Source organism: Seriola dumerili, unplaced genomic scaffold (genome assembly GCF_002260705.1).
Source record: "Seriola dumerili isolate Sdu_G_001 unplaced genomic scaffold, Sdu_1.0 BDQW01000169.1, whole genome shotgun sequence".
Taxonomy (NCBI): domain Eukaryota; kingdom Metazoa; phylum Chordata; class Actinopteri; order Carangiformes; family Carangidae; genus Seriola; species Seriola dumerili.
Window position 1 is genome coordinate 1,732,319 of NW_019174424.1, and position 11,012 is coordinate 1,743,330.

An 11,012-nucleotide genomic window follows, 5' to 3' on the forward strand; every position below is an offset into this window, starting at 1 on the left:
CACACACACACACACACACACACACACACACACACACACACACACACACACACACAAACCTTACACTGTGTGAGCAACCTGAGGCTCCGCCAAGAAAAGTCTCCTATTAAAATCCCTGCACAGCCTCCCTTCCCTCCCTCTCCCTCCCTCTCAAGGTGATCACCAATTTGACAGCACTGAAGATAGATGAAGCAATCTAGCGGATGCCTCCCTTTCACCTAGCCCCCTTTCACTCAGATCAGTGATCAGTGAGGACAAAGGCAAGTGGTGGGAGGGTGGGAGTCAGCCCAGCGGAAATCAAGCTACTCGATCTCAATGGTGTAAAAATTAACTTTATCTCACGGCTTCTTATTTTGCAAGCACATTAAGGTAATCGAACGGTCGGGGCAGGTGAAGAAAAGAAGCAGGAGAAGCAAATGTGATACTCCCAGATGAAGATAAGTAGTAATAAAGTAAGGAGTGCAAATCTACACTTGAATTTGTTGATGTACTCAGGCAACAGAAGTAGTTTCAGTCAGTGAGTATTCAGTTGGCAAGGTTTCAGAGGCTGATTTTGGGCGGGGATTCAAAAACAGCTGACACTGATGTTAAATGATCAAAAATGACTTTAAGTTTCCTATAATATCCAAGACAAAATGTCCTCACAGTGGTGGGTTTCTATCTTCTCATAAAAACATAAAACAGACAAATAAATGGGTTGTTAACAGAAATGACAGCTGCCACAGTGACCTACCAGTCACAGTAGCCATGTTGGAACCGATTGCAAAGGACTGGGATGTGGCGCCGGCCGCATCTGATGCGCTGATCAACAGCTGGAGGTACTCCAGGGCATCAGCATACTCCCTGAGGAGGAACACACGCTGGATGTTTATTTTGCTGCCACATCAACACACAATAACGATTTCAAATCAATTATTCCCAAAGGCATTCTTGAATTATTTCAGTTTACTTTTATCAGTCCCGTATGTTATCCTTATTCTTGTTGTTGTTCCCCTCGTTTGTATCTATTCATGCCTACATTTTTTTTTTTTAAATTGTCAAATTAAACCAACCAGGACGGTGTAAAAATTTCAGTGGGGTTAACAGTATCAAAGACAGTTATTTGGAGGTGCGTTTTGTTTACTCACCCCTCGCCCTGGCTGGGACTTTTCTCTCCATGAGGCTGGGCCACACAGTACAGCGCCTTCTCCAAGAGGTGCTCTCTGAATGCCTGAGTCACCTGGGCCAGAGGATCCACTGTAAGAGTAACAGCAAACCATTATAACATGAGAAATGCATCCAGATGATTTAGCCAAGTCACTTAGGCATTATACAATACAGATCCACACAGTGTGTTAATTCTGTATACACTGACCGGTATTGCCAGCCTGGCTATAGATGCTTTCTTTGGGAGTGCTGCGAATAGCCCAATCCCCATCCACAAAGAAGCGGTGGCCTAGTGGGTGACAGAGCCACTGCATGGCTGGAGGCACACTGCCACTGGACGACAGGCATGCCTGCCGGGCACTGCTCAGGAACACACGCTATCAGAATAAAACAAAAGAACAAAGTGCTCGGTTAATTTCTGCACTCTCATTTCTTATCCAAGTGGAATTACACAGCTTATAGTTCACTAATGATGATTTGGTTCAGTGTGGTTCAGTTTATTTCAACTCCCAGGGTCATTAACAAATCAGTTCATGTTAATTAAACATGGATGACAAATGAACAGAAACGTCAACTGCAAAACTGCTTGCTGTTTAAGGGTTTTTTTTCAAACTGAGGGGACTTACAGAGGTGAAATGCAGGATCCTTGGCAGGCTGGCTTTGACCCGTAGAGCTGCGGAGACATAGACCTCAGCCAGAGTGGCTACAGGCAGACAGGAGCCAGAACACTCTGCCAGGTTCACTGCACTTAAAGCCATGTGCACTGCTGACAGGTGGCTACCATTCAATTTACCTGAATGCACAGACAGAAGACAAGAATTTATTTTTTTTTTTTTAAATAAAGAACACCGATGCAACAATCACGAAAAAGTCACAGCCACAGTTGTTTGCTAATAGTAACTTAAATAACCCTCTAAAACCTTTTATCTGCACTGAATCAATGTAAGCCGACCCTTACAGCAAAAAAAAAGGGGGGGGCTGAGCTCCTCTTTAATCAACTGAGACTTCAATATACCAACCTACTGTGTTCAGTCTACCACACTGATTTCATTTACAACCAGGGTTTTTCCCACTGACCAACCTGTCATATGAAGCTGGTGCAGGCGGTGGTAAACGAGGGCAGCGTCACGGCTGCTTTTGCATGCATCCTCCTGCAGGGGGCGGTCAGATCGCAGCCCTCCAGCTCTGGCAGCCAGCCAGCGGCCCACCCAGAGGCGCTGGAGGCAGAATCTTAGCAGAGACCACAATGCAGCACAGGCCAGGTCCAACTGGGAGGTGGGTAAGGGACGACCAAGAGCCTTTAGACAGGTCCACAGGTTCTGACTGGCCTGGGCAAAATCCCCCTGGGAAGGGTAAAAGAGACTGGTGATGACCCACAGTAGGTCACTAAAGACTTAAAAGAATAAAAAAATATAAGAACATTCGTCTTCCTTTTTGAATGAAATGAAAATCAAATATCAATACAAAAATCATACTCTAGCTAGGTCCAGGTCAGCCTGCTTGCGGTGCCTCCAGAACAAAACAGAGGATCCAGAGTGTGGTCTGGTTACAGGTTCTCCATACACCAGCAGACGGATCAGAACTCCAGACACCAGAATACCATTCAGTAACCACACAAGTATAGTTGGTAGCATCCAGTCCATCCAGCCCCATGAGTCCGCTATGGATGACAAACATTTTTGTCATTTTACAGTAAAAAATTTTATTTCAGAAAACATTACTTGACATTGTAGCCCTACAAGCCCTACCCTCCCAGCATTTATCCCTCCATACCTGCAATATCCACACCCAGAACGCTCCTGCCTGCGTGATGGGTGGTGGTGTCTGCGGCTAAGCTGCTGCCGGATGAACACAGCAGAGCGGCCAGAGGGTTGACGGAGAGGAAAAGGAAGGTGAAGGCACACAGCGCCATGCGGGATCGGTCTAACATGCCGCCAGCGCTGCTGCCTGCTGTCGATCTGTCCAACACACCCACACTGGGCTGGCACATAGAAGAGAAACCAGAAAAATAAACTTATGTTAAAACACTTGTGATACAAAAACCCTTAATTTACGCATCATCATCAATGAGACGTAAAGAGAAGGCAAGGACAATAACTAAATTTACTTCATTTTTACTATGTATGCACAGAGCTACCATACTATCATTTATAGTAATGCCATAAAACAGCCTTTCAGCACATCAGATTATGGCATTAAGGTAATTAAGTGACCTTATAATACACGAGCAAGAGGGGAATCAATGTCCTCCTTGTGGACATTTCAACAGGTTGCTGGGATAAAACATGGACCCCTCATCTAATATAAAGCACTAAATATCAACCTCTACTATTAAGACTGCAGTTTAGCAGTTTCACTGAGAGCTGCATACCTTGGTGTCTTCCACCATCGGGCTGTCAGGCTCTGAGTCACTGCCACAGTGTGAGAAAGGCGTCGGGGAGCCCACGTCAGAAGCTGGTGGGGTGGGCAGCTCGCTCTTCACATCAGACTGTCCATCTACCTCCATGGCAACCAGGTCCTTGAGAGACTCTGAAGAAAGAACAAGGGAAAGGAGCGAACGAGGAGAGCAGTTAGAGGGTCAATCAACAGTACAAAAGCAGAGACATCTTCAACCTTAACTTCGACTCACTCAGAAGCTATCGAAGACCACTTTCACTTTTTTCCTTTTAGGGTAACAGCAGCTACCAATAGACCTCATCACAAAAGGTCAACTGAATGACTTACTTTGAAGGAATTGAAATAAACTGTAGAGAAACTGTTAAGGAATAAAGACGACAAAAAGGCTTTAAGCACATACTGTTTTTCTGGGCTGCCATTTTAAGAGCCATGTTCTCCTGTTTGAGTTTCTGGTTAGCCTGCTGCAGGTAACGAATGTAGTCAATGGCCTTTCTCAGCACTGCAGACTTGTTGAGCTAAGAAAAAAAGGAAAAAAAATGAGATTGATTGAATCCCAGTTCTATTCTAGACCTCTAGTTTTTGAATTAGCAAAAATGACCAAAGAAAAACATGACGTCATAACGGATCAGATCATTTAACGTTAGGAAAAAACAGCAGAGAGTTTGTAGTAATTTAGATATGATTATAAATATGTTTAATAATCTCTCTTTCTTACCTTGGCCTCAGTACCAGCCACCAGGTCTTTGAGCTCCACAATTTTGTCATTGATGGAGGAGCGGTAGCGCTTCTCGATGGCGTTGTGAGCGGTGCGTTTCTCCCCCTTGTGGGGCTGGCCGGCCGGCTTACCGCTGATGGCGATGCGGTTGATTGGCAGCTTTTCAGCATCCACCATGACTGGCACCGTGGTCAGGATGGTGCCACCGCCCATAAAGGCCTGTGGAGGTGAACATTAATCACATTCTTACCGTTCTTTGGTAATTAAGATAAGTAATTTAACATCTGAACACTTTGTTTCTTTAATTCATCAGTGATTTAATTTGTGAACAATTATTCTCATGGTACTTCTCTCTTACAAGTTAATTTACATGCACCAGAATATTTGACCATCAGAGTTGGGATCTTGACAATCCCTGCTACTAATTGCTTATAATGGCACGGATGTAAATAAGTGAAAAAACAGCTTCAATTTTACTTTTAAAGCCATTTAAGTTTGTTAGGGAAATAAGAGACAATGCCTTCAACAAAGTGCATTGTATGATCTTAGCACTGAGTTCAAGTTGCACACAAGGTGCCTACCTGCAGTGAAGTGCTCTGCACTGGGGTGGTGGTGGCCAGGGATGTGGGAGAAGCCACAGTAGTGACCATGCAGGGGTCATGCTTCAGAGTGGTCAGCAGCAGAGACTCAGCCTTGATGAACTGAGGCTGCAGCAACACCTGAGAAACACACAGAACATATACATGTATAAACATACACAGTTCTGCTTTTTAATTGCATAATACAATAACAAGACTATGCTGGATTTATGACCTTCATTCAAGCTCATTCACATGTCAGCCTCACACACACACACACACACACACACACACACACACACACACACACACTTACAGGTACTTGCTGTACGTGGGGTGCGATGGTTTGAGCGGGCGGGCTTGCTGACGTGGCGATCAGAGACGAGGTGGTCGTCAGCCCTTGGATCTGAGTCTGGATGGTCACTGGCTGAACACATGGAGGTGAGGATGACAAAGTGGTGGCAGGTTGGCTCACGCTTCCGGTGCTGCCAGCTGGAAAATTGTTATGCAACAGATATTTTTTCAGCCTTTACTAACGCATGAATGAAATATCCACGACACCAAAGACAACAATGTCATTCTGGGCTTTTTTTTGCAGCTGCAAGTTCAACAGAAATTTCTACAGTGCATGCGCTGATGTGGAAGTTTGTGGAATATTTTTGTCATTTTTAAATTTTCTGCACCAACATTTGTATCAAGCCTGAATTGGTACTATGACAAAAAAACAAACAAAAAAAAACAGTATTTTGGTATTGGCCAATGAATGTTCAAAAATAGCAGATACTTCTATTGGTTTAAAAAATTATTGGTTAGTGTTACAAATCACACTGAGTGAGCCATTCTGTGTGGGTTTGTAGGCCAATAGGTGAATCATTAGAAATAAGTCAAAGCAAAATTCAGTGAGTCACATTATATTTCTTATCAGCTCCAACTGGGCTAGTGATTACAATCACCTCTCAGTACAAGGGTCGGTGAATTTTCTCAAGGAGTAATAAAAATGTATTGCTTCCACGAAAATTCAGAGGCATTCACTGCTTTTCTTCCACTAAAACAAATGGCAACATTCATGTGTCAGAGTTTTCAGTGGAGATGGCTGCTGCCCGTCTCTGATTTTCCAGCTATGAACAAATACAGATTTGCACATATAACACAATACATACTGTGTACACATGCTGCCGTGTACATGTAGAATGGGTGTTGCCCAGACAAAGCATTTTCATTTAGCTCACCAACTCTCACGCTGCTGAGCAAAGTCTATTAGATTAGGACTTGGACATGAGATCAGCTGAGGTTGAATAACCTAGTGTCCTAGCTTGGGAAATGTAATACACACGAAGAGCCACCTTGCCGGACACTAGAGTTTCATTTGTGAGAGATTTCTGAAGCCAGACATGCATGAAAACACAAATCTGCTTTAAACTACACTGGCCCTGGTGTTGTAATCCATTAAACACTATTTTAGTTTGAAAGTGTGCACAGAAGGCAGCCCTCAAAATTTAAACCTGTTAACATTTAGCAGTGTGAAGGAAAGAAGATAAACATTTGGTGGAATCATCATTTTTAAAATGTCAATATTACACAACATCTATTTACACAGCAAAGTACATTCTATATGCCAATTTTTGATCCTGATTTCTGACATATCCTTGCTTTTTTGACTAGATGCTGTTCTACATTCCTGCATTTTTTACTCTATGTCAGTACGTGATTGTAAGGTTGGAGCATAACACTGTGAACTAAAAGGTTTGCTTGTGTGCCCTGTGCCATTATAAAGAGCATAGGAGTGTTCAACTTGCATCTAAAGATTCAATACCACAGCAATGCATGCAGGGAAATACACTATACAAATATTGTTGAGAGGGACTCACAACAAAATATAAATTACTTTGAGCACAGCAGCAAACACAAACACATTTCAGCCCTTTGCCTTCCTCAGCGTTTCTGAGACACACAAGTGTGCGACTCTTATTAAACAGCAGTCAGGGACCTGTTGGTGATAAATAACCAGCTAATACAAATCATTGAAACATATATTTGTCGTATATTAATGTTATGTATTATATTAATGATTAATAATATTACAGCTCATATTTGCTTAAAAATGTGGCATTAATGTGTGTGATTTTCACATTGCGAATATCTGCTACAAAGCATCTGCAGCGTTTAGAGAGTATAAAAATTTGCCAACTGGTATCAAATTTAAAACCCATAGTAAACAAAGTCATCAGATTTAGCCTTTTTTCTGGTTGAACATTCCTACTAAAAGATGTTAAAAAATATGTGAAAAGATTAAGATAAATCGCGAAAGGATGCTGACTGTTCAAAGACAACTGCATTCAGTGACGCAGACAGAAAAAATAATAGAAACTGGATTTATCCAATGCAAAGCCAAGACACCTGTCATAGCATAACAAAAGTAAGACTACAATAAACTGATATCACAATACATTTTAAAGCCTTTAACTTGGATCATTTACCCTAAAGAATTTTCAGATTTTTCTGTTGATTCCCTGTACTATCCAACTGACAAAAAAGTAGCAACAATGGACACTGGAATCATTACAAACAACAAAGAGTTCTTACCTGTGTAGCTGTTCTGGCTGCTGTAGTTGGTCCGGGCTTGTTGGGACTGAGCCTGGGCCTGAAGTTGTGTCTGTGTCTGTGTCTGTGTCTGTGTCTGGGGCTGTGTCTGTGTCTGTGTCTGGGTCTGGGGCTGGGGCTGGGTCTGGGGCTGGGTCTGGGTCTGGGTCTGGGGCTGGGTCTGGGGCTGGGGCTGAAGTGGAGTCTGGGGTGTAGGCGAGGTGAAGAGAGCCTGGGGCGTGGAGCTGAACACTGGGCTCGGTCCTGGTGATCCGTGAGGTGAAGCCGCCTGTGCTGGGGCAGATGGGCTGAGAATGGGTTGGGGCAGTTCCACCTGTGGCTGTCTGAGTGTCTGAGCCACCTGTGGGGAGGCTGGCTGCTGCTGCTGCTGCTGCTGCCGCGGGGTGGAGTTGGGTACCTGGGCCAGAGGGGACTGCTGGAAAGTCGGAGGCTGGAAGGCCTTGTCTGGGGTGGAGGAGCTACGGGTGATGGGAGGGCCCAGGAGGGCATCCAGGTGGGGGCTACTGCTTAGGATGGAAGAGGAAGATGAAGATGGAGGTGTGGTAGTGGTGGTTGGAGGGGCAGCTGAAACAATGGACTGGGTCAAACCCGGAAGCTCTTGGGTGGGTGGGGGCCCTGTGTATGGAGGGTTATCAAAAAGTCCTCCAAACTCCATGTCCTGGTTGTTGATGAGCTGTAGCATATCTGAAGAGGAAGAGAAATCAGAACCACCGTCACTGTTATTGACCAAGAAGGAATATACATAAGATTTTGCCATGATGACCCTAGTGCACACACACAGCCTGCAGCATGGGATAAGAATGCACCATTCTGCCCCTGATTGCTAATGTGTATAAACGATGTCAAACTTTAATAAAAAAGAATTCAGAATTTGTTTTGGATACTGTTTATGTTTTGGCAAATGATTGTTTGTGGCAATTTAAAACTAAAAATAAAGGCAGTTTGTGTGTTTGTTTGTTTTTTTCACACACAAAAAAAGAACCAGGATTCAGTAAAAACCAAAACTTGATCTGAATGGATAAACTGATATACACTATCCACAGTGCATGCTGACACACAGTAAAAACACAACAAAGCTGTGCATATGTGACAAGCTGTTATGGAAAACACACTAAGCACCAGGTACACAAACTGTAGACTGGACATTGTTCATTTAATGTTCACCTTCCAATGTGCAGTCAGTCTATTTATAGGATTTCTGCAGCTGTGGGGAAAAGTACTACAGAGGGTGAAAGACGGCCGTGATAAACATATGAAAGTAATTTGATTATGATTAGGATGATCTGAGCATAAAAGATCTAAAATATTCCCAAAATGTTTCTTGTTTTTTCTTCCCCACACAAACTAAAATTGATATAAGAAGAACAAAGTTCAAAATAAATGTGACAAAATTTTGCTCATTGGTTTATTCAGGACACTGTACAGTATTGTAGTCTGAAAAGATGGCAAATTAACTTTAAAGTCTCTCACTTTGACCTGACAAAGCTCAACAGGAGTATATTGCAAAAGAAACCCTGACATTCTGAGTGTATGTTGTGTCTGCAGTGAAAGGCAGCAGCCTGGATTTGTAAACCAGTGTTTTTGTATGAGGTGATCGCTCTTGACCAATCAGAGCGCGTCTCGGGGACTTGCTATGCCGATCAGCCCAAGACAGGAAAGAGAGGCAGCGCTGTCTGTAGCTTCACACGAGGTTACCATCGAGCAGCATCACCGAGGGTTACTGTCGGTCAAATGTAGGAAGATGGCGAGAACGGCTGCAGGATGTGCTTTATCGGCTACTGTTTACGCAGTGCAGCTTATCACAACTATATATTGGCTATCACCTTAAACATATATTGACAGTTACTGGAGAAATTCCCGAAAACAGAATTTACACCACTGATGTGTGTCCAATTCACTAAGGTTTCCTGCGCCTTTTATTTCTTTACTCAACAGTATATCAATACAAGCACAAAGAAGCAAGCGTTTGCAAGAAAACAATAAAAAAAAGGACAAAAGGTGTCACCAGGGCACACGGTTATATCAATATATTATCTGATCTATTATTTCTGACAAAAAATAATAAATAAGATTTGTGTGCACGGTCAACTGAGGCACGATGAACCCAGCAAAGAGGAATGAACGACAGTAACCCCTGTCTGTGGAGCAAGCTGGGGGCGGGGCGCACTCGCCACCATTTAGTAGCACGTTAGCTTCCCCTATTAGCCTATTAAACTCACTCTAAAAACCAGTTGGTCTTATTGTACAAATACGATTGTGGCAGTGAGTTCTGAGTTAAAGAAACAACACTGTGGACTTCTAATAAAACCATCACAAACCTCTGAAGTATTCTAGCTAGCTAAATGGTTACTGTAAGCGAGTCTAACTAATGATGGCTGATGAAAGGTACGCTGTAAGCTAAAGCCAGTAAATTGGTCACTGCCAGTGCTATTTGTTGGTGTACATGAGGTAAACATTAGATGTAGAACACAGGAGACAAGTCAAATTGAAAAGTGAAACACACAGGCAGTAACAAGCAGCGTTACTGCCGTTTAGCAAACGTTAAACGTGACTAGGTTAGCTAACAGCCACCGATGTATTTTCTTACCATCAATGTCGCTTAACAGGGCCGTGTCAATATCGCTGGGGTCATTCAGCGACAGTGTTGGATCCAGATTATCCAACGAGGGATCGTCAAAGGATAGGCTATTCATCTTTACTCTTGTGTCTGTCTTTTCTGTGTAGTCTGACTGGCTGTCGAATCGCTCGGAAGGGGAAAAAATCGGACACCTATCACGTCCCTACATTTGCCAAAGCGCCAGGTGCCAAGTGTACCTGAAACACGCGCAGAGGGAGCTGCAACTTTCTACCGATGTGTCAACTAACTACTCACTCCTACCGCCATGGTCGCAAAGGGAAACTTGTCAAACCAAGCCAAACACTGAGGCTCATTCAGTAATCACTAACGTGCTTACGGCGGCGGCGGCTGAACGAACCCACCCACCCGACGACGATTGACAGGGGCAACAGCCAATCACCGCCTTTAAACTGGATTTCCCACGTCCTTGTTTCTTGGGGTTGTTTTGATTGTCTGACTGAAGAGGTGACAGCATGTGGAGCGTATGGCCATAATTTTGTTTGACGATATACAAACAGACATGATAATTAATGTAGTAGACAAATTGATATAATGGATTAAGCATACATTTATGGAGCCAACTGAAAAGTACCACAAAACGTATCTATCTAGTAAGCACAATAGTAATAGGTTATATAAAACAGCTATAACAGTGCTGTTTATTTCAATCCTGTTCGGCCACATTCATATCAATCATATATTTCAACAAACTGTGTTTTTTATTGAGGGAAACAGCGTGGATGTGTTTATTGTGGGCTTGCCCCCAACAGCCAATCAGAGCCGCGCGGGCGTGGGCAACTGAAAGTAAAGTTTGTTTGACTCGAAGCCGCGGCTCCTCCTGTAGAACCAGAGAAATCATCCAATGGGAAGCTCAGGAACCGAGTGGGGTGATCTGACGTCACATCTCTGGGTCTAGAGATTACATCATGTGTTTCTCTCCTGAAAGTGTGGTGGCAGC

General features: G+C 43.5%; 1 protein-coding gene across 1 annotated transcript in view; it reads right to left on the minus strand.

Moving 5' to 3' along the window:
• Positions 1-10,344, minus strand: part of srebf1 (sterol regulatory element binding transcription factor 1) — a 15,643-nt gene extending 5,299 nt beyond the window's left edge. The window contains exons 1-15 of the mRNA XM_022752317.1: positions 10,025-10,344; positions 7,567-8,121; positions 7,420-7,464; positions 5,153-5,328; positions 4,840-4,977; positions 4,259-4,477; positions 3,944-4,058; positions 3,518-3,675; positions 2,920-3,127; positions 2,622-2,806; positions 2,228-2,489; positions 1,773-1,939; positions 1,355-1,523; positions 1,128-1,236; positions 734-843 (exon numbers count right to left, since the gene is read on the minus strand). Of these exons, the coding sequence (XP_022608038.1) occupies positions 734-843; positions 1,128-1,236; positions 1,355-1,523; positions 1,773-1,939; positions 2,228-2,489; positions 2,622-2,806; positions 2,920-3,127; positions 3,518-3,675; positions 3,944-4,058; positions 4,259-4,477; positions 4,840-4,977; positions 5,153-5,328; positions 7,420-7,464; positions 7,567-8,121; positions 10,025-10,130 (2,722 nt within the window). The 5' untranslated portion in view covers positions 10,131-10,344. The remainder of the gene's footprint in view (positions 1-733; positions 844-1,127; positions 1,237-1,354; positions 1,524-1,772; positions 1,940-2,227; positions 2,490-2,621; positions 2,807-2,919; positions 3,128-3,517; positions 3,676-3,943; positions 4,059-4,258; positions 4,478-4,839; positions 4,978-5,152; positions 5,329-7,419; positions 7,465-7,566; positions 8,122-10,024) is intronic.
• Positions 10,345-11,012: the final 668 nt, after the last annotated feature.